Source organism: Pelodiscus sinensis, chromosome 4, assembly GCF_052426305.1.
Source record: "Pelodiscus sinensis isolate ZL-2025 chromosome 4, ASM5242630v1, whole genome shotgun sequence".
Lineage (NCBI taxonomy): Eukaryota > Metazoa > Chordata > Testudines > Trionychidae > Pelodiscus > Pelodiscus sinensis.
This window is the reverse complement of record NC_143055.1, coordinates 93,327,141-93,351,479: the sequence shown is the minus strand read 5'-3', so window position 1 is coordinate 93,351,479 and position 24,339 is coordinate 93,327,141. Positions and strand designations below refer to the sequence as shown.

The following is a 24,339-nucleotide window of genomic DNA, read 5'->3' as shown; positions in this document are numbered from 1 at the left end:
TCAGCTTGACATGAAGAACTGAAATATTTGTTACTTTTTGGCTATGGTATAAATAACAAGCTTCCCTAGTAGATATGTGAGTGTTATGAGCTCTCCACATGTGGTCATTCTTGTGAGCTACTGGGACTGTATGCTTACTGCCATCATTAAGACTGTCCAGAATTTTAGAATTCCCCATGCCATTGATCCAAAACTACCCATATCTGACTTTCAGGCACACTGCAAAGTCTATCTCTTTCCCCTGCCTTTTGGGAAGAGAATTTACATCTAGTTCTGGGATTCATGCCAAGGCCTAATATTAAGGTCATTTGTGTTTTCCTTCCTAGTTTACGCGATGCCATTCTATTCATTTTTAATTGTACTTACATGACTTCATTTTATGTATATTAAAGATGCTTAGAGCCCAAAATAGCCATTTTAATGTATAGAATAAATCTAAATAAGCAAGTGTCAATAGCTCTTCCACAGCTAGCTATAATTAGGACATTTCCAGATACAGCTAGATCTTGAGACGTTTTAAGATGTGTGTTTTTTTCCTGGTCTATTCAAAACTTTGTACCGAAAATCCACTAGTCAGTAGTATTTCAATAATGGATGAATTTCAAAGCCACATAGACAGCATCTTATTAGCAGTTCAGGGCTCTTTCACTGTCTTATTCTCTCAAAAAAATCTCTTTAACTGTGGCAGAGTGTCAGTGAAGGGATATGCTGTGTTCATGTATTCATCTACTAGCTAGTTCGGAGGGGAGATCAATTTCATACATACTTTTTTCTGCTTCCACGTCGCCTATGTTTTTATATTTTATTCTGCAAAGCTCAGAATGTAAATGACCAGGTTGAGCTATAAAATAGTATGCTTTTGGATGACACCTTGTGTGTTGATTTTTCTCTTGATGGAAACACGTCTTAGTTTAAAAGCTGACAGTAGCAAATGTAATTAAAACCGTTTTTGTGGGGGTATTGACACAAAAGTTTGAATGTGACCATCTTCCAGAGTTCCCAGGGTGGTTTTCACCAGTCTCCTCTCACTTTCACCTTCCTCAGTCATCTCCACCTTCAAAACCCTTACTTTATAACCCCTCAGCTGTCTTGTTTTCTCTTCCTAGGAGACCTTGGAGTCCACTGCTAATATTGCTAGCTTTGTCTTCCTCTTGCTAATCTCACCATTCATCCTCCTGTTCTGTGTCACCTTCCAGACACATTGGCAGGATCATTCTCTCAACCTTCTCTGTACCATTCTCAGATACTCCTCCCTATCTTGCATTCCTTTCATAACCTCCAGTCTATTAGCAATTCTGATTTGCTCTCCAGTTGCTCCTTCCTCTCCTTATGTTAGTCTTCGAGGAGGAAACCATCATCTCCATCACTCCTCTGTGCCCACTCTTTTTGATGTTTGGCTTCCTCCCAGCATTCAGTTTTTCTGTACTGACTCCAGGGCTGATGAATGACTCTGGAGGGGAAAAAGTCCAGAGGCCATTGCAATTTACTGCACTACAGGTCCATCCATCCTCTTTGTTCATCTTCCTTGAAAAGCATCAGTACTCCTCCACTCTGAGTTTCATTACTACAACTCTCAATACCTTTTCTTTGCCTTGAACTGCTGTCTGCATGTGTGCCCTCTTCCTCCTTCTATTCAGACCTTTTCAAAAAAAAAAAAGCACCTTGCTCGGCATTGTAACTCTGTTCAGACACTCTCAAAATCCCCCCACTAGCTTTTTATTACATCTTGCATCAAAATCAAGCAGCATGTTCTTCTACTGAGGCCATCTACAATCTACTTCTTTTTCTGCTTGTTCTCCTTTGCCACCACCTTCCATCTTCTCTCAACTCAAACTTCTCTTCTGATTTCCGTCTTCATATTCTCCTTGTAAAACCATATGTGTGCCTACCTTGACACTGCCCCCATGCTTCTGAACTCCCCCACATTTCTTTTAATCCTAAAGACAGCTACATCTTTTCCCCCCAAGTGATTGCATGGTCCTGTTGTTATCCTCCTGCCCCACTCTTTGTCATCTACTTCTTCTGTTCTTCTCTTAACTTAGGTTGTAAACTCTTCTGAGCTGAGATTCCTGGTAAATTCTTACAAAATATCATGTGTTATGATATATAAATAACGGTGAATAAAACAGACCTTCAAATCCAAATTGGCAAAAAATAGATTCATCACATGCCTCTACAAAATAGGTGCATACCCACAAACAAGTAATTGTAGTCCTCATGTTATCTAATTTTGATATTCATTCTTCTGTGGTTTTCTATCTTATAAAAAGATTCATCAATCTAACTCATACATACTAAATCTAAAATTAATATCATAGCACACTAATATAATATTTTAACATGCAAGGAGATTTAATCTGTCATGGTTATGGATTTAAATAACTTAACTTCGATAACATTCCTTTTAGAATATTTTTCTTTCAAACCAGTTAATTTTTATCAACAGCCAAATTTGAGGTAAATGTCTGTAAAGCATGAAAATTCAAGACTGTAGCTGACTAACAAACATTATGAAATGTTGCAATGTGATCTACAGCCTGATTAAGGCTTGCAAAAGCTTGAACATGAATACAAAGGGGTCCTTTCTCATCTATGCCTGAATGACTTGATGTGATTTTACACGTATTTTATTTGATCAGAAACAGATTTCTTGTCCATTTTTCAAGAATGTAGAGAATATTTTGAGGTTTTTGAAACCTTACACTGATTATTTTGACCCAAATCAACATTAAATGGTGGCAGCAATGTTTCTTCTAATCTTTTCCATCCATGGGCACATTTTTTCCATCCATGTGTAGAATAAATGTTATATGTACTGAGGCATTTGCCAATGTGCACCACCAGTAGAAACCAACATTTAGCTGTGAGTGCTCCACAATCAGCTGGGCAGTATTTGAATCTCTCCTGAGTGGCCACCTAAGCGCAGAGCTTACAGGGAACCCTGGCAGCTAAACATATTTATTTACTGAGCTTGGGCATTCTATTAAAATAAAAACAACAAATCAACATTATAAGAATATTTGAAGTAATTCGTTCAAATAGCTGAAAAGTAAAACATTGACTCAAAGTGTTCAGTATTCTGCATAAATCAACACATTCATGGTATTTTATTTACACATTTTAAATGTAAAACTTTTCTGAGTCATTTTCACAAATTAGTTACTTGGAGGTTATATGTAATCTGTATATCTTTTGCTTTTTGAAAATGTTTGACTGACAATAATGTGCTGAATGCACACCTCTTGGGAGAAGGGGAAGGAAGAAGTTTAATATAGTGCAGAGATAAAAATTTGATTTTTTTTCCCCAGCATGGTAAATGTTGTTCTAGAAGTGGAGTTGTGAACTTTAGTAACCTTAGTAAAGTAGTTTTTTTAACTTTTAAGTATCATGGTGCTTCATGTACATTAATCATGTTGACATACATTATCGGATGAAGTCTGACAAACTTTGGTATTACAGCCAAGTGATATAATTAGACTAGTTTCAAATTCCAAGAACAGATTTTGTGTGCCACAGCTGTGCAAAATCAGTGTTGGTTTAAAATGGAATACTGTAATTTCCTTTTAACTCTTATTCCCAAGTGATCCATTTCCTGTAGAAGTAGTAGGAAAGGGAGCCAAGTGGAGTGAGTAATAGGGTCTGATGAGATTTCATTTAGAAATTAGATTTAGAAAATACAAGACTAAGTGGGGATATGATAGAGGTCTATAAAATCATGACAGGTATGGAGAAAGTGAATAAGGAAAAGTTATGTACTTGTTCCCATAACATAAGAACTAGAGGTCACCAAATGAAATTAATAGATAGCAGGTTTAAAACAAACAGGAGGGTTTTTTCACACAGTGCACAATCAACGTGAGGAACTCCTTGCCATAGGATGTTGTAAAGACCAGGAACTTAACAGGGTTCAAAAAATAACTAGATAAATTAATGGAGGTTAGGTCCATCAATACTTAATAGCCAGAATGGGTCAGAATGGTGTCCCTAGCCTCCGTTTGTCAGGGGCTGGATATGGATGACAGGAGAAGGATCACTTGATGATTTCCTGTTCTGCTCACTCCCTCTGGTATTTTAATACTGTTTAGTATTAAATCCAGCTAATGAATGGGATGATGCCACTTATAAAGACAGTTCAATGGAACAGATGTTAAAAATTGACATTTTTAAAAAATATATGGAGATAGGTATATATCTCCTAGAAGTGGAAGGGACCTTGAGAGGTCATCAAGTCCGGTCCCCTACCCTCACAACAAGACCAAGTACCATTTCTGACAGATTTGCCCCAGATCCCTAAATGGCCCCCTCAAGGATTAAGCTTACAACCCTGGGTTTAGCGGGCCAGTGCTGAAACCATGGAGCTAAAATGTACCTCTGTTTTTTCCAGCTAACTAGAAGGGTGAATATATCTTTGTGTAGAATGTTATTTAAATATTGGGATAGAATAGCAAAGTACAATTATTACTTTGTGTGCAATGTTCTTAAATATTTAAACATAACTGTTTGGTTATGTAAGATGTTTCTTCATTTTTCACAGAGCTAACCCTGCTATGGAGAGCAAATTTATATTATTAATCTAATAGCTCAGGATCTAGCTGTAGTAGTAGTTTGTAGACATGACTTACTGCTCTTAGCTTGTGGCTTTGTATGCATTTATATAGAGGAACTGAAAATGGAGAAGGACTAGAGATTGCACAGAGAAATATAGACCCACATACAGTAAAAGACATCACTCCAGTTTGCAAGACCTTTTTATAATAAAAGTTCAGCTGAAATTTGACATATAAAATGTTGCACATCTTGCACATGCTTGAGAAAAGATCATTAGGACTGTTCCACACATAAATTTGCATTGAAATAACCAAAATATATTTAATTCACAGCTTGTTATTTTGATGTAAGTCTGAATATGGACACTCTCATTTCAGAATAAAAGTGCCCACTTCGGATTTTTGCAAAAGTCTTATATATAAAAATCACACTGTTAGGTGGGTGAGTGTATTTTTAGGCTCTGCACAAAGATGTGAGAGAAAGTCAATACATCTTGCACTTGGCTAAATAAATTAAATGTCCAGGATGTTGCAAAATTGACTGCTTATTGACAGGAAACAAACCAACAATTACACTAATAAAAATCCACAGATGAATAATGAAAAATCCATGGGATATAAGAGAGGAAATCTGCTCCAGTGTCTCAATGGAAACCAATTCACTGTGTGCCAAGAATACTCCATCCAGCTGCAGCCAGGCTTCCTCACTGCAATCTATGCGCCTGGGCATATTCCCCTCTCCTGAGAATAGATTCTCCTCAGTTGAAGTACACACAAATAACTAAAAAAAATCTGCCCGTAATTCTCCACATAGCATAGTAATTAATTAAAAGGAATTATGAGCTGCTTTCTGTAGGGACTCTCCAGCTGAGGCACAAAGACAGCAAGGAACTTTCCTGTCTCCAGTCTGAGACCCCTGAGAACTTCTCTTCTTTTTTTTCCTCCCAGCATTTCACATTCTACACTCCACAGAACTGCAGGATTTTTTTCTGTATTGCAAGTCTGCTGAGGTACTCATTCTGACAAATGTAACATAGCAGGTCATCCTCACAAGAACGAGTCAGGCTTTCAGTGAGGTGCATAACCTCCAGTCTGTTTAAGCAGCTTAGACAACTGATACTTGTATCTAAGAAACTGTATATCCCATAACTGGATAAGATATAGGCTGAATGCCTTTACCGTCTTGCCAATGATCACTTCATATTGGTTGAAAGAATAGTATCCGTCAGCTCCCGAGAGAATAAGGTCTAACTAGAGACTCTGTCTCCTGGGTGGCCTCAGGTGAAGAGGGGACTCCCCCGAAAGGCCAAACTCTCTCTCAGAAAATAAAAGAATGAGGAAATTTGTTTCTGACTACACACTGTCATGATCCTATTAAGTAATAACAGATGCAAAATGCCTTCATTTTACAGTTCTGGGTCAGCTTTGTGTTATGGGACCAATAATAAATATGTACACGATCTGACCTATACAAGAAATGCAGTTTAATTTACCTGTATTACGGCTGACAGTCTTTAGCATTTAAGAGTGTGGGTTTTGCTGCGGCCCATTGTACGTTTGTCTTTCTCAGTACTTGGTGTCCAATTTTATGTGTTTCACTTTGCAGCTTGCCAATGAACAGGCAGAAAAAACTCTGTTTTATCTAAATAAGATATAGTACGTTGATTTTATACTCCTTTTCTATGCAATTTTATAAGACTTATCATATACTGCAAGACTACACTTTCAAAACTCCTGATTTTATTGCATTCAAGAAGCCAATTGCTGGGAACGACTAAAAAACTCTAAGCTACATTGGGATGGATTTGAATTAAAATATCTTGCTTTTTATTGCAGGCATCTTTTTCATAAATCTTGTGTAGACCCGTGGCTGCTAGACCATCGCACCTGTCCAATGTGTAAAATGAACATTCTAAAAGCTCTAGGGATTCCGGTAAGCATGTTGTGCAACAGGCTAGTTAAAACAGAGAACATCCTGTATATATATGCCCATTGGTTTGTTATTTCATCACCATGGTATATTGATTTATTAATGGGAACAAAAGCATACATCTGTCTGTTTTTCTCCCCTCATACCATTTGGCTAAGAGGACTACGTACGTGTGTGTGTGTATGTGGTACTTGGTTGGTTTGCTGAGGGGGAAGGGTTTTTTAAAGCACTTGCAGCAGGGTTGTATATTCACACCCTACCTTTTTCTGTTTGCTCTTTTACGTCAGAGCTGGAGCTACGTTCCTCTTTACTGCCTCAGAGCAAAGGGTGCACAAATAAAAACTCTCCTGGTATATCATTCTAAGGTAGTTTTCCTCTGATTCTGATTTCAGAAGTCACTGCCTTTTCTGTCTCATTCCATTCCTTTTCTTAAAAGCATCCTTGCATGTCAGCAGGCCTGGTGCTCGTAATCCTAGTTATGAAGCATAACACTTTCCCCAGATGATTAAATATATGAGAACCATGTGATTACAGTATAAGAAAGATGTTACTGTAGATTGTTAGTCACTTGGTAAATTCAGATCTATTTAGAAACCTGCCAAAACTTGCCAGTTAACTTTCTGGATTGTTTTATCAAATACACTTGGTACATGTTACGCCAGCAGGATGTAGTTTCCCTAAATCACAGTTCAGTGTCTTCTCCATCAAGAAATTAATCAATTTTCATGCTATGTGAAAAAGCATCTCCTGACTGTTGAGTTTAATCCTGATACAAAGGTGATTGATATGCCAACAGCTGCTGTAAATACTCTGTCCCCAAACGGAGGTAGCAGCATGCTAGCATTACAAAGCTGAGTGCTACATAAGAGAAATGAGACAAAGTAAAAGCCAATGGATGAGTAAATGAGAACAGCTAATGCAGTTATCCCCAAGAGCAGCAGTGAAATGACGTGGGGACGCATAATCCAAACAAATTATTTAAATGAAAAAAAGAGATTAATACAAATGCTGAATTTATTATTCTAAGAAATAGTGCAATAATAAAATACTCAATGCAAATGTGTCCATTAAATTTGTACAATTATAAATCAAAAAAGATGCACCTGAAATAATATTATAATGATACTTTATAATTAGGCTTCTTAATTGTGTGTGTGAGATATATGGAAAAAGCTACAGTGAAAGATTGCTAAAATTGCAAAGTTAAGCACACTAAAGTTAGGAAATGTCATTATTAGGCCTGCATATTCAACCGTCATTCAGCCCCCGAGTATGGATTACAATACAGTTTTTAATTCCATCATCACATGCTGTTTTTTCCACCGACCTCTGTGGGTGATCAGCAGGGTTAGAGGCTTTAGATCCACCTCTGCTGCAGATCTCTATGTAACTTACAGCAGTAGTAGCTGTCATGCTGCATGTAGACCAGCCTTTAGAGGGGGAGATAAGACACAGATTTTGCCAGTGGGTTTTGAAGCTATTTTGAACAGCAAAAAACCATTCAGAACTCCTGTGTGCAGTTTATGGAGGGGACTTGTGCTCTTTTGCTCCTATACTCCCTCTGCATCCACTCCCCTACTCCACAACATCCAGCCCACTTATCCTCTTTCCTCTTGAGTTCTTATTCCCGACACCTAAAATCCTCCTTCGCTGGAGCACCAGGTGAGTGAACAGAGCAGAGCAAGCCTTCAAGCCTGCTGCCCAGATGGAACACCTGGCAGAGTGAGGTAAGCGCCTGAGCCCCAACCCAGCTCCTTGATTGGAGCACTGAGCAGACAGAGAGGAGAGAGCCCTCCTGAGCCTGTTCCCAGGTACGGTGCCAGGTGCAGCAGGGTAGGCCCCCATACCACACTCCTGCTCCTGCTGTAACACAGAGCAGGCTGATGGAGAAGTGGAAGCTATGGGGGCTGCTGGGGTGGACCTGGATGCAAAATAGGTGGGTCACAGCCCACCTGTGGTTACGCCTCCATCACTCCCCAGCTTCTCCTCACCTCCTACTGCTCTTCACCCTTCTGCATTCAAGTCAGACTGATTCCTCCTCCTCTTTGCTACCTGGGCCCCAACAAGGGGAGCATAAAAAGAACACAGGAGAGACCATCTCTCTCCTCTCAGTTATGGCTTCCCGTGCTGCACCTTGACTGCCAGGAGGAACTATTGCAGAGAAAGTGCTGCTCAACTCCTGCCTCCACTGAGCTGAAGTATTTTTGGTACTGATGGAATCTTCAAAGAACGTAGCTGCAAAACAGTAACAGGTCTCCACTGAGCATGTGTGAACAGATATTTTCAGAAGCTCAAACTTGGTCAGATTTCAGCGGAATTGCATGGAGACAGGAAAAAGCACATCTGTAGCACAAAGGTTACTCTTTTCCCAATTTGCAGTCCTGTTCCAAAGTATGAAGCCACTACAGCTTCTCAGTTAAACAGTTGTAAGAACTTGATTAACATGGGCAAAACTCGTTTTCCCTCCATACCTCAGTCTGCATTCTTGCTGAACCATGTTTACCACACACACACATCCCACCAAAAAAAAAAACATCCTAGACAAATACCCATCTTAGAAAACTTTGACCCAAATGGTTGCAGTTTGGCCAAGTTAAAAGGAACTGAAAAAAATGTTGGGAAACTGGCTTATAGACACTTTTTATCAATTCAATTTATAATGTATAGTGTCTTCATGCCAGCTGTATGCTTTTCTTAGTGGTGTATATTGAAAAGTTGGCTTATGTGAGTATGAATGTGGCATAACATTTCCATTTTAACATGACTGTTATATTTTCTAATGTATAGTGTTTGGAAAAAAAATTAGATCTAAATTTCCCAGGCAGTACGTGCCAATTTGGTAATCTCACCAGAATTTATTTCATAATCAAGATTTTTTTTTAATGGCTGCCTAAAGCTACGCATCAAAATAACTAGCCTGTTTTTCAAAAGTGATGGGTACCCACAAAGCTCCCATTAAGATGTATCTTCTTTATGCTGAGGCAGCCTGGTCCCTTGGAGGTAGTTCAGCCATAAGGAACTCTGCCATCATTTACATAAGTAAATGTCTGGCCTCAGTCCTCCCACTGGCACATTAATAGTGAATTGAGGGCACAAAGCTTAGTTTCTCCTGGTCTTGGTGCCTAAAGAGGAAACATTTTTTCTTTCATTTTCAAAGAAAATGTACCATTGTCGGGATGATCATATCTAATAAAATAATCTTCCTTCAGTTCTTACTCCTCTAGAAACAAGGTCTGAACATGCAAGCAACATTTTTTTCACTAGATTGCTCAGCTGCGACCTTTAATTGAGAAGCTGATGCAAAGACCTCTGAAGTCAATGGAAAGACTCCCATGCTTTCAATGGAATTTGGATTAAGGATGTTAAGGAGTAGTCGACTAGTCAATTCCTCTCTTCCTTCCCCCTCCCCCTGCCTGCCTCTATCAGAGGGGAGGGGGAAGAGGAATTGACTAGTCGACTACTCCTTAACATCCTTAATCCAAACTCCATTGAAAGCATGGGAGTCTTTCCATTGACTTCAGAGGCCTTTGCATCTATCAGATAGAGGCAGCAAAGGGGCGGGGGGAGGAAGGAGGAGTACTTCAAAGCGGCAGCACTGCACAGTTGAGCCAGGGATCAGCTGTGTGGTGCTGCTGCCTTGAAACCCTAAGGCGGCTGTTTCAAAGGGGCAGCTGCCGCACAGCTGATCCACGGCTCAGCTGAGCAGGGCTGCCACTTTGAAATCCCAAAGCTGACCTCGGGTTCTGGGGAAATGCTGCGTGGAACCCAGGGTCAGCTGGGGAATCCTCAGCTGATCCTAGGTTCTGGGGAAATGCTGCACAGAGCCCAGGATCAGCTGGGGAGTCCCCAGCTGACCCTGGGCCTCACAGCATTTCAAAGGGGCAGCCACCACACAGCTGGGCCAGGGATCAGCTGCGCGGCACTGCCTCTTTACAACGCCACTTCAGGTTCTGGGGAAGTGCCGTGCGGAACCAAGGTTAGCGGGGGAGTCCCCCGCTGACCCTGGGCTCCATGGCTTTGAAAGCAGGCACAGCCGCATGGCACCAGGAGTCAGCAGGATTTCCCCCTGACCCCGGGCTGCACATAGTGTTGCACATTCCTTCTTTGAAATGTACAAGATGCCCAATTGAGTAGTCAATGGAGATTCCTCAATTTAACATCCTTAGTTTGGATCTGGCTCTAAAAACACATACATACAGAGAAATAGAGAAACCAATAAAACTAACTAAGCTTTCTAAAATATATTTGTCTCAGACAGTAAGGAGTATAAAAGATCATTTTTAAAAAGCAACATTTGATAACATTAGGATTAAAGTTCACTGTTTTTAGGTTTTTCCACAGGTTAAATGATATTTAAACTGCATTTAAAGGGGATTAATTAAACTGAGCCATGACATTTGTGCTGCTTTAGTTAATATTGTTCGAACTTTCCTTTATCTCCTATTTTAAGGATTTAAAAGTTGATCAGAAAAGCCTATTCTAGAAAATTTAACACAGTTTATTTAAATTGTATAACCCTCAAAACCAGATTTGATTTTTAAAATGAGATTTCAGTGGCTTCCAACAATGTTTGAAAATAAATCTAGTGGAAAAAATTTGAAGTCTGTGTCTAGCAGTTTTTGTCCCCAGATGCACTGTAAAAATGTATATAGCTTTAGGCACATTAATAATCCCAGTTCAGTGGGGTTCATGTATTTGCAGTAGAAAGCCTTTTCTTTATTCAGCTTTGCTTAAAATTTGTTATGCTTGCAGATATGATGCCTTCATGCCAAATACTATTCAGTCTCTTCCCCAACTCTAAAGCCCCCAATCTGTGGTTTAGGTTTTAGATGGCAGCATTCTATAGTTTAGTCTGAACGTAAGATGTTTAGAGCCATTTTAAAAGAATGCTCAGTTTGTGACAAAAATTATAGAAATGTAGGGTTAGAACCTCAAAAAACTATCTAGTCCAGCCTCCTACACTGAGACAGAACCAAGTATTCCTATACCATGCTTGCCTTCTATTGGTCTAACCTGTTTTTAAAAATCTCCATTGACAGGGATTCCACAACCTCCTTTAGAAGCCTTTTGCAATACTTAACTATCCTTATTGTTAGGTTGGCAATTAGGAAAAGCTTCCTAACTCTCTCTCACTGCAGATTAACATGATTCCTTCTTGTCCTATCTTCAGTGAACCTGGAGAGCAGTTTATCGCCATCTTCGTTGTAATAGTCTTCAAATGTGTTAAAGAGTATCACGACTCCCTTAAGTTATCTTTTCTCAAAACTAAAATAGCACATTTTGTAACTTCTTCTCCTCTGGACTCTCTCAGGGTTGTCCACACTTTCCTTAAAATGCAGTACCCAAAACTAGGCACAGTGCTCCAGTCAAGGCCTTACTAGTATCAAGTGAGATAGTTGCCTCCTGTTTTATATGAAACCCTTGTTAATACATCCTAGAATATATTGTCTCTTATTGTTGGCTCATGATCAATTTGCAATCCACTATAACCTCCAGATCGTCTCACAGTACTACAGCCTCCTCCATTATTCCCGTTTCGTATTTGTGCATTTGACTTTCCCTCTAAGGGCAGGTCCACGCTGTGGGGGAAGGTCAGCTTAAATTACATTAAGATATGTCAACTCCAGCTACTTTTTTAAAGAGCTTCAGCTCTGTCCTCATAGTGGGAGGTTAACAGGAGAAATGCTTCCATCAACTTCCCTTACTCCTTGAGAGGAGTAGAGTTCTGGCCCCAACAGGGGGGCGCCCACAGCATTCAATTTAACAGGTCTTTACTAGACCTGCTAAATCTAATGCCGGAAGATCAACCACCACAGCGTTGATCTTCCCACAAGTGGAGACGTGGCCCTAATGTAGAAATTTTACGTTTGTCTGTATTTAATTTAATCTTTCATCAGACCAATTCTTTAATTTGTCAGTCATTTTGAATTATAATCCTGCCTTCCAAGGGGCTTGCAAACCCCTCCCACCTTAATATCCTTTACAGATTTTGTAATCCTGGTCTCCTCTCCATTAATGAAATCATTAATGAAAATCTTAAATACTACTGGACCCAAGACAGACCTCTGTGGTTATCTCCCCTCTCCATGCCCCCTTCCTCCCCCAAGATACATACATCTTCACAGTTTGACAGCAAAACAATAACTACTTTTTGAACATGGTCTTTTAGCCAGTTACGCACCACCGTCTAGTAACTTCATCTGTACCACATTTCCCTGGTTTGTTTATGAGAATGTGGTGTGGACTGAGTCCAAAGCTTTACTAAAATGATGTACCACATCTGCTGTTCTCCTCTTCCCCCCCCCCCCTTTCTTGACAAATCCATAGTGACTATTACCTATTACTATATAAGCTACTAATGGGGCAATACAAATTGATGGTTTGATAACATGTTGCAGTTGCTGTCTGGCCTATAATTCCCTGGGTCCTTTTTGTTCTTTTAAAGACCGGTTCTGTTTTTGCCCTTCTTCAGTCGTCTAGCATCTCACCCATCCTCCATGAATTCTTAGAGATGATTGTCACGGCTAGTTTTTTTAAGTGCCCTAAGCATTAATTTCATCAGGGCCTGTTGGCTTGAATACATCTAACTTGTCAAAATATTTATTAGCCTGTTCTTTCCCTTTTCTGTTTTGTGTTCTTTTCCCTTTGTTAATATGAATTCTGTAAAGCACTGGGTAAAATCTTTAATGAAAATTGAAGCAAAATAGACAATAAGCACTGCAACCTGCTCGATGGCATTCATTATCAGCTCTCCTTCCCACTTAACAGTGAACCTATACACTCACTCCATCTTTTTCTTTCTCCTTGGCTATGCCTACACTGGCATGATTTTCCGGAAATGCTTTTAACAGAAAAGTTTTCCGTTAAAAGCATTTTCGGAAAAGCGCATCTAGATTGGCAGGACGCTTTTCCGCAAAAGCACTTTTTGCGGAAAAGCGTCCGTGGCCAATCTAGACGTGCTTTTCTGCAAAAAAGCCCCGATCGCCATTTTCGCGATTGGGGCTTTTTTGCGGAAAACAAATCTCTGCTGTCTACACTGGCCCTTTAGCGCAAAAGTTTTTCGGAAAAAGACTTTTGCCCCAACGGGAGCAGCATAGTATTTCCGCAAAAGCACTGACAATCTTACATGAGTTCATCAGTGCTTTTGCGGAAATTCAAGCAGCCAGTGTAGACAGCTGGCAAGTTTTTCCGCAAAAGCAGATGATTTTGCGGAAAAACTTGACAGTCTAGACACAGCCCTAATGTATTTATAAAAGTTCTTCTTACTGCTTTTTATGTCTGCTGCGAGGTGTAATACATTTTGTGCCTCAGTCATTTTGATTTTGTCCCTACATGCTTCTGCTGCTCTTTGCTGTTCATCCTTAACACTTTATCCATATTTCCACTTTTTGTAGGTTCCTTTTTTATTATTCAGGCTAATAAACAGCTCCTGATGTATCCATGTTGGCCTCTCACTACTATGCTTTCTTTTGCATTGAGATAGATTACTGTTGTGCCTTCAATAGTGTTTTTGTGAAAAATTGCCAGCTTTCCTGAACTTTTTTCCATTAGATTTTTTTTTTTTATTATGGAACCCCACCTATCAGTTCCCTGAATTTGTTAGTCTGCACTTTTTTTAAGGTCTATTATCCTGGCATGAAACAACAAAAGACAGGAAAGTCACAGAAAAGAGTGAAATAGTCGAAGGGGCTGATCTAGTAAAGTACTTGAGCACAGGTTTAAAGACATAAGCTGTGTCTCTTCAATGAGACTACTTAGACGCATGAATTTAACAGTGTTTAAATGCTTTGCTAGATTGGGGCCTATGAATCATATTTTCAAAAGTATGTAGATGACTACTGGGTCTAAGCAGGTTAGGTATCTAAATATATTTGAGTGCCCCAGAGTGTCAGCTAACTTTTTTAGATCTAACAAGGTATTTGTGTAACTGTAGTTCTGTTTGAGTGTGTTGATGCTTACAGGTGCTGTTGAACAGACTTTGCACATGAATTTTTCTTGGTTTTTATTATTTTGTGGCATACCCTTAGGGTGTTATTTCTGAAGTATCTGTACATGCTCACCTTCTGCCTGCTGTGGAGTATATAAACACAATTCCCACTGGAACGCTGGAAGCCAAAGAAATATATGAAGGCAGAGTTACCTCCTAAGCTAAAGGGGGCTAAAATTTCCAAAAGTATAAATTTAGGCAAGTGGTGGGCAACCTGTGGCCCATAAGCCACATGTGAACCCACTAGGGTTCCACCTGAGGCCTGTGCACTTCCTGTCTGCCCCCCGTTTCCTGCGCCTCTCATTTCCTGAGGCACTGGAACCTCACACTTCCTGCTCCTTCCCCTCTGTTCTGACACTGTTGGACCACAATGAATCCAGTGATTCACGCTCCTTCCCCTCCCTCCCAGAGACTGAACATCTGTGAACAGGTGATTCATGGTGTTCACGCCCTGGGAAGGAGGGGGAGAAGTCGGGATGAAGCATGAATCAATGGATTCATGACTCTCCAAAAGTTCTGGGAGGAAGAAGTGCGGGACCCCAGCACACAAGAGGCACATGAGGGAAGGGGCAGAGAGGGAGTGCATGGTCTGCAAGTGGGCTAGGGCCCACAGGTTGCCCTCCACTGGTCATGCAGCCCACTGAGATGGGGGGCCACTCATGCAGCTCACTCACTAATCTTGGTTGCCCATCACCAATTTAGGCTTTTAACAACTCAAGTCTCAATGAATGTCAATAGGACTTAGGCCCCTAAATAATTTGAGAAATTTTGATTTTACCCAGCTTCTTTCTTATAACTAGAGTCCTTAATATTTTCTTTGTAGAATAAAAGCTTAAAGACTTTTCTTTTTTTCCCCATTAGCCAAATGCAGATTGCATAGATGATATACCTCCAGATTTTGAAGCTTCCATAGGAGGACCGCCAACTAATCAGATTACAGGAGCTAGTGATATAACGGTGAATGAAAGCTCTGTAGCTCTGGATCCTCCTGTCCGGACTGTGGGAGTACTACAAGTGATACAGGATGCAGATCCTCTTCCCCAGGTTGGGGAAGGTAACTTCACAACAAGCAGTAAGTTCCTCCTGGCAGAGTTTGCCCTGACAATAGTAGGCAGAAACCTGAATCACAAAGCAATGTATAGGTGTGTGAGGCTTGGCATATATTTTCACTAGTTTAAATTTTACTAAAATCTAGAGGATAAATCTTAAAATGTCTTAAAATGGCAACTTTGAATTATCTGGAATATTATTGTATCACAGATACTCTGAACCCAGTGTGCAAATAAACTGCTTAAATCTGATAGAATAGCAAAGTAAAATGTATGGAAGAATACTCTAGACGAAGTAGACATTGGCCCCTTTTATTAACACAGAGTAGACTAAAGATATAGATATCTTCACATGTTTAACTGATAGTGAGTCCTTTTACCAAGACTTTCCTTAATAATCTAAACCTACAAGCCTGCTCCTTTGTTAAATTTTTTGTTTGATGTCTTTGTCTACCAAAATTGGTGCTTATCCCCTGGCCTATGTTTCTTTGGTGTACTATTTATTGTTATACGTGCAGAGTTTCACTCTTACTTCCTATATAACAAAGGCCAGACAACTTTTGCCAAATAATTGGCTAGATGGAGCTTAGTGCTGCCACGAGTACCAGAAACTGGACTTGATGACTTCTTGAGGTTCCTTTCAGTTCTATGATTCTATGATGAATTGCTAGGGCAAATTTTTTAGAAAAGCATCCAAACTTGATGTCAAAATTGCTTGTGATGTAGAATTCATCACAATTCTTGGTAAATTATTCCAGTGGTTAATTACTATACTGTTCAAAATGTATGCCTTATTTCCAGTCTGATATTGTCTCACTTCAAATTCCAGCCTTTGAAATACATTATACTTTTCTCTGCTAGACTGAAGAGCCTATTTTGCATATTTATTTCCCATCTGGGTGCATGTAGACTATGATCAAGTCATTCCTTAACCTTTACTTTGTTTTGCTAAATAGATTGTGCTCCATCCGTCTGTCACTATTAGGCATGTTTACTAATCCCTTTAATCATTCTCATGGCTCTTTTCTGAATCCTCTCTAATTTTTCAATATTCTTCCTCAATTGTGCAGCAGCAGTCACACACATGCCAGGGACAGAAGTAAAACAGCCTCCCTATTCCTACTCAGGTTTCCACCAAGGATCACATTAGCTCTTTTGGCAATAGTAATGCATTAAATATTAATGATCAGCTGTTTTTTTTCCTACCACAACCCCCAAATCTTTTTCAGATTCACTGCTTCTCTGAAGAGATTTCCCCCCTCCCCCCAATCCAGTAAATATGTCCTTCATGCTTTGTGCTTAAATGTATACTTTTATAAAAATAAAAGCTAAAAGTTATAGTCACTTGCCTTACTGTAGGACGTGAACTTGTTTTGTCTGTGTTTTTACAAATGATGGCTCTGACTGCCACTAGGAATCTTTGCAGAGGTATTTGATTTTTGGCCCACCCTTATACACTGTTAATGACAGAAGAGTCCTCCTAGGCTGAGTCTACCCTGGAGATTTGCATGGCTGCTGCTTGTGATTGAACCTGTGTGAGCTGATCTGTGCAATGTCGATGGAGTTCATCCAAAGCTTGTACTTGCTGCCACTGTTGCACCTTTTATGGATTGCTGTGCTTATCCCGTGGAGTTGCTGTTTTTTTCTTTGTTATTGTTTGGAGATTTGTTTCCTAACAGGATCCAAACGTAATGGCCCTCTCAGTGTGGGACAGGAAGGAGGACATTTTCATAATACTACATACATGGGATGAAATTACAGGCAGTCCCCGAGTTACGCGGATCCGACTTATGTCGGATCCGCAGTTACGAACGGGACTTTTCTCGCCCCGGAGGACTGGAGCGGCGGAACGCCCAGATGCGCTGCAGTCCCGCCGCCCCCATCCTCCAGGGCGAGAAAAGCTGCTCCACGTCTCCCTAGTCTGCTGGGGGGGGAGTCCCCCCAGCAGACCAGGGAGACGCGGAGCAAAGCCTTGGAGCACGCCCGCAACGGGACAGCAGACCAGGGAGACGGAGCAAAGCCGTGGAGGATGCGGGCGGTCCCACCACCCATGTCTCCCTGGTCTGCTGGGGGGAGGGGGGATGCAGCTAGTGTCCCCCCCCAGCAGACCAGGCTTTTCTTGCCTACGCCTGGGGTAGAGCAGCTGGGGCGCTGCCGGGTTGGTCCCACAGCGCCGCTCCTCGGCGCTACTGTACCAACCCGGCAGCACCCCAGCTGCTCTGCCCCAGGCGTCCTGATTCAGCCGCTGCTGGTCAGTTTCAGCAGTGGCTGAATCAGGACGCCTGGGGCAGAGCAGCTGGGGTGCTGCTGGGTTGCTCCAGTAGCGCCGAGGAGCGGCGCTACTGGAGCAACCCAGCAGCACCCCAGTTGCTCTGCCCCAGGCGTCCCCAAGTCAGCCGCTGCTGAAACTGACCAGGGGCTGACTACAGGAAGCCCGAGGCAGAGTTGCTCTGCCCCGGGCTTCCTGGAATCAGCCGCTGATCAGTTTCAGCAGCAGCTGACTTGGGGACGCCTGGGTTTCTTAAGTTGAATCCGTATGTAAGTCAGAACTGGCGTCCAGATTCAGCCGCGGTTGAAACTGATCAGTTTCAGCAGTGGCTGACGCCAGTTCCGACTTACATACAGATTCAACTTAAGAACAAACCTACAGTCCCTATCTTGTACGTAACCCGGGGACTGCCTGTAATTGAAAGAATGGCAAAACTCCTCTTAACTTGACTTGGGCCAGGATTTCATCCATGCAATTTTACCAGTGCTATTACTTTGTTTTTGTGCATGTGCACAGAAGGCATTTCCTCCTTCTGAATAGAAAATTTCTTCCTCATGGCCCTTAATAACTTGCCTGGCCATGAAGAGCTAGATGGAACTCACTGTAGAATCCACTTTTACCACTCCATGCCAAAATAAAATTAAAAAACCAACAACACTCGGTTTGTGTAGGATAGCGCAATTCATTAAGTGAAGGGCCAGGAAATATTCTCAACCACCTTCATTACAACACCAGCACTGTGGGACCCCAAGCTTCAAGGCAGTGTTAATAATAGTATTTGTATGCTAAATCCCTGTGTCCTTTCTCAATCCCTTCTTGTATCAGCTGTGATATCAGCATTTTAAAATTAGAGAGAATTTCTTTAGTTTTATATTCAGCTCAACTATGGATTTTGTTTTCTTTCAAGAATCAGTGATTCTGTTAATCTTAAAGTCTCAGAGGTATCACATCTCTTTTCCCATTGGCTCACATATAGTAAGGGCCATGCTGCATTGTTTCTTAATATTGAGCTAGTGTACTGTCATATCTAGAAATGTCATGACACCTTAGAGCTGGCTCCATTCCATGCAAATGTAGATGGTACAGCAGCAAGGGGGTAGATTGTGGCATTTAGCCACCACCTCTTATAACGGGTGACGCTGAGCTGAAATGCCCCGGGGGTGTCGCGAGAATCACAGGTCCGATGATGAATACCCAAGTGGGGGAAGGACAGAACCAGGTGGACAGTTTTATCAAATAAAAATTATTTATTTATGACAGAGGTGAATTTATAGTATTTAATCTAAGATTTTTAATAGACCGTGTTAATAATGAATTTACAGCATTTATTATATTTATTCTATGGCTTCTAGTAAAACGTGTCAGAGATATAAGGATGGGAATGGCAAGGGGAATAGTCTCTAATCTTAAACTATCCAGCTACAGTAATTAAATAACAGTGATAACTACAAACTCTATGTACTACCCAAAAACAACTACAACACTAAGCTTATACAACAGGAAAAATCAAATCATACATACCAACTTACACAGCACACGGAACATTTCACAGCTGTCGGTTCGATTGCGAAGGCCTTGGTTACACCCGAGCGTCGGGGGAGGTGGCTGGTCGGTTGATCAGGCCGGCAGCGCTTGGAAGTATATGAGAAGGCACACGCCCGGTGGTACATGTGTTGCGAAGACCTCCTAGAGCGAGAACTGTTCCATGGGTATTTATCCCCAAATCTGTACATCGCTTTCCTGCGCTTGCATATTCCCATATATGGCCCAATGGTCACCAAGTGGGAGGGTCGGTGTCCCAGGGGTTGGGCCGAAACTGTGCAGGTTTCATGCGACCATGTAAGCCCTGCAGTTCTCACGCCAAGGTGAGAGAGTCTGAGGCTATTTTCCCCTTTTCACACCTTTCCTTTTTCTAAAGGCAATGGTATGCAGGAAGGGTGCGGCCGGTTTCTCTCAAGGAGTACTGCAGCCCACTATAACGAGCGGCCTGGCCAAACTTTTTTTTTACTGGGGGGCAGTTTCTTTTCTCTAACAGGGGAGCTGCAGGAGACTTTGCCTGGATGAGCGCATGTGGGCTATGTCTACACTGCAGGCTTCTTGCACAAGAACTGTTTCACGCAAGAGTTCTTGCACAAAAGGTCTTGCGCAGGGGGGGCATCCACACTGCCATATGCTTTTGTGCAGGAGATGAGCTTTCATGCACAAGAAACCCCTGTTATCCATCCCACTGCCTTCTTGCTCAAGAGGGCTTATTCCTCGTGGGGAGAGGAATAACTCTTGTGCAAGAAGCCCTCTGTTCTGACACTTAACTGTAAAATTGCTTGCGCAAGAATGCACGTGCAGTTAGACGCTCTGCAAGTTTTTACTCAAGACCAGTCGTTCTTGCGCAAGAAGCCTGCAATGTAGACGTAGCCAAGTAGTGTAGACATGGCAATGTCTTTGAATGGTGCACTGTGGTTCTTTTCTTTCTAAGGACTGCCAGCTTCTTGGATCAGTGCAGACAGAGTTCAAGACCATCTCTCCTCCCCTCTTTACCGCCTTTGGAGCAATTTTCTCTTCTGAGTTTGGAATCCTTGCATTTCCACAAGCACAAAATTGCCGTTATCCCTGGCTTTACATAGAGTGCCCAAGGTTAGAGATAAAGGCTTTCTTCCACCTCATGGACCCGTGCTTGAGCCAGGCCTAATCAGCTTTAAGTGTCTGGGTTAAAATGCAGTAGTTCTCTTATGAAAAGAGCAGCTAGAGTATATATATTTTTACAAGTACTTGTTATAAATCTGACATTTGGAGAAAAATAAAGCATTCATACACTTTTGTTTCATTCGTGATCATACGGACATTTCCCAGTTCACATGGTGTTTGCTATTATTGTTAACAATTAATTAGTGTGCATTTTCAGGCTTCATTCACTGTTCATATTTTATTTCTTGGTCAGGCCTATAAATACCTCTGCCCTTTCAAGCTGTACAAGCCCTAAAAGGCCACATGTACTGACTCTACCTGTTTGAGAATGCTAGGCATTCTGCATGGGGCCCTCTACATTAACCCCTTTCTCCCTTCTCCCCCCTACACACCAAAACTCTGCTTTCTGGAAGCTACCCAGGCAATTCCAGAAAGACAGAGGCTGCTGAGTTGGAGTAACCACTGTACTCAGCCTGAAGTCGGGTGGGTAGCTTTGGATGTCCACAGATTTTATGTGGACCTGAAACTGTGAAGCAGAGCTATGTGAATGTCTTTGCTGGTTCATTGGCAATTCCACAAAGGTAGAAGAAAAAAATGCTACAAAATTCAAACAAAACAGTTGCACTTCTCAACAAAACATTTTGTTCACATTCAATCATTTTAAAGGGTTTTGAAGTATTTTAACAGAATTAAAGGAAATTTCTCAATCAAAAGTTATTTCAAGCCAAAAATTGGAAACATTCCATTTCTAAAGTGTCAACATGAAACATTCAAACTGACCCTATGCCATGACATGTTTCTGTACTTGATGCAAAGCATCTGGAAATCTGTGGTGTGGAAGTGTTTCTCTTATATTTGCCACTTTTTGATTAGCATGGTGCTGCAAGATAATGAAGAAAAGTGCTGCAAGCAGATCAAATGTATAAAAAAGATGCAGAACAAGAAACCAAAATGTAGGCCCTGATTCTCTAGGTGTCCTACAGGACCCACCAAAAAATAGGGGTAGTATGTATGTATTAAACTTTTGTAAGCCCTGGCATCCCCTGGCCCCTTTTTCCCCGAGGCCCTGCCCCAGCTCAGAGTCTTTCCTTCTTCCTTCTGCACCCTCCACTCCGGAATCCCCACCAGCTGATGACAGGAAGTAAGCAAGGGGAGAGGGCAGTAGGGTTGGAGATGAACAAGTGGCAAGTGCAGCCTTGGGGAAGAGGCTAAGTGGAGGCAGGGCCTCAGGGTGGAAGACGGGAATGGAATCCCATTCTGCACTTGGGCCTGGTACTTAGTACCTCTGAACCACCCTATTGCTGACAGTTTCATCCAGAAAGCTACACTGAGTTTGAATGTCTTTAAACTGGGCGGCTAGTGAAGACAGATTGTGAGTGCCATGATTTCAGTGTAGTTTGTGATAATGTAATTGTCCTTCCTTACTATTTTGATAAATTGTTAAGATATCAATGATAGATGCATATTCAGTAGCTACAATATGAAAGAAGAGTATAAATATGCTGAAAATAGCCTCTTCCCAAAACTAGCAGTCCTCCCGACTCCTGAACACATACATCCCTTTCTAAAGCACACACTAGCCAATATAAAAGTTATTTCCCATGTATCAAAATGCCCTGAAGCCTACTAGAGAAGTGAGGAAAGTACATCAGATGATGATGAACATGTTTTTATAACAGATTTCTTAGATCACATTATCTCAAGAACAAAAATGCGAAGTATATTAAAAATTTAAAAATAATCAAAACTTCCCCTGCAATTGTGAAATGAGGCATCATTTTTTTGAATATTGCACTGTAACATGGCCCTGCCAAATTAATGGATCAGACATATAAGGCAGTACTTGAGATACATTTTGTCCTGCATGCCTGGTATATTTAACAAGACTGAGACATTTACTTAGGAGCTACATTGCCTCAAAATTGTGTCACTTGCGTTTAAAGAGACACTCAAGGTCCTAAATTCAGATCTGTAAGTCCTTTCCAAAATGTTAGTGGCGCCTTTAAAAATGTCTTTCTAATATGTGAAAAGCTACCAATCATTAGGGCTGCAAAACTCTTCCAATAAGAGGGGTTTTTTTTTTATTTTATTTATTTTTAGAAAACTTGACCCTAAAACCAATCCTGCTCTGGAATTTTGGATGCCTGCTCTCCCAGTTGTTCAGCTGAAAGCCTTTTCCATTCCTGGAATACATTTTAAAGGGAAAAGTTGCCAGGGCAAGCAGGGATGGAGAGATCATCTTTTGGACTGGTCATCCTGGGCTACTTTTAATTACTGTACTTTCCACCCTGTAGCTGGAAGCATTTGGGTTTGTTTGAAGGAATTCATTCTTTCTTCCTCTGTCATGCTAACTAGATGTGGCAAATAAACACTTCAGTTTGTGTCTCATTAGTAAGGATCAGACTAATGCTTGCATGTAACGCTGCCTCCCCATGGAATTCTTTGTATATAAAGGACGTTTATTCTGTTTCAGAAGGTTCATATGATTTCTAAATGAAATAATTGGACCATATTTTAACTTTTTAATTTTTTGCAGGTTCTCAAAGGCATTCTTTTGGCATGGGGATACTTTCAGTTTAAAAACAGAACTTTTTTTAGGTCAGTGGAGCTGAACTAAAATATTTTGGTTTTTTTTATTTTATATCTGAAAAATGGCTACATTATTTTTATAACAGTGTTAATGATGAAGACATTAACACACATTTTAAAATAGTGGTGTGAAGGTGCAAGCATTTATTTAGAGGTTTCACAAGTAACATTCCTGGTTGTCAGCTCATTGACAGATAAAATAACAAAGCTATCTTAACTTCCCTTCATTGGGTAGGATGACAAGCCACTTTCATTCTTTCATCCCAAAGAGCATGTGTGAAGATTCAGAACTTAACCTATAAAATAAATTGGTAACAGAGCTATTTCTTTAAAAATCAGGAAAAAAAAGTTTCCATAACTAAATATGTATTGAAATGAATAGATGCAGAAGCTTATGTATTGAAATGAATAGATGCAGAAGCTTTCCAATTCCAATAGCCAGTGTTCAAAAAATGGCTTTTTATCTTGGTGTAGCTTGGATGGTAACACTTCAATAGACTTAATATGACTGCTTCTGCGAGAAGCTTTGCATGCAGCATAGAAGCAAGATAGCAATGTTAATGGCACATCTTGGGTGACCAGATGGGCTAGTTTTCTGGGAATATTCTCACGTTTTTAAAGGATTAGTTCATCTTTCCAGAGGTTTTGTTTGTTTGTGTTATACTGCTTATAAATACCCCGCCTTTCTGCCCCCCTGTGAAATCCTCTGTCGATAGAATAGAAATAACATAGGCTTTCCCATTCTGCTTGGCTAATGAGTCTTAAACCTGATCTTAAGCTGGTCTCCTCATAGAGTCAAATATCAATGAAATCTCCATGCTTATTATGGCTGTGATTACATTCATGCTCAAGGCTTATGTACTACTTCAGTCCCACTAACACCTATTTTGAGGGCTAATAAGCAGCCCTTGGGCCAGATGTGGTTCATTTACCTGCACATCTGCAGGTACAGCCACTTGCAGCAGCACCAGTTGACTGTGGATTGCTGTTCCTGGCCAATGGAGCTGCGGGAAGCAGTTTCCTGGTCCACATTGCTTCCTGCATCTCCCATTGGCCAGGAACAACAGCAAACAGGTGCTGCAAGTGGCCATACTTGAAGATGTGCAGGTAAACAAAAAATGTGTCCGGCAGCTCACCAGGAGCTAACCCTGGCGAACAGCATCTGGCCCATGGGACACTTATTACCCCCTCCTGGCTTAAATCATTCATAGACTTTTAGCTGGCCTATAAGAGCAACTGCAACCTCTTGCACACAAGCAAAGTTCTGCACCTGTACAGAGCCACAT

At 41.0% G+C, this 24,339-nt stretch overlaps 1 protein-coding gene across 1 annotated transcript in view; it reads left to right on the top strand.

The window, feature by feature from the left end:
- The window catches only part of RNF150 (ring finger protein 150), a 185,325-nt gene that overhangs the window by 136,689 nt on the left and 24,297 nt on the right, over positions 1–24,339 (top strand). Inside the window, exons 5-6 of the mRNA XM_006121644.5 lie at positions 6,384–6,480; positions 15,326–15,536. Coding sequence (XP_006121706.2) covers positions 6,384–6,480; positions 15,326–15,536 — 308 coding nt within the window. The remainder of the gene's footprint in view (positions 1–6,383; positions 6,481–15,325; positions 15,537–24,339) is intronic.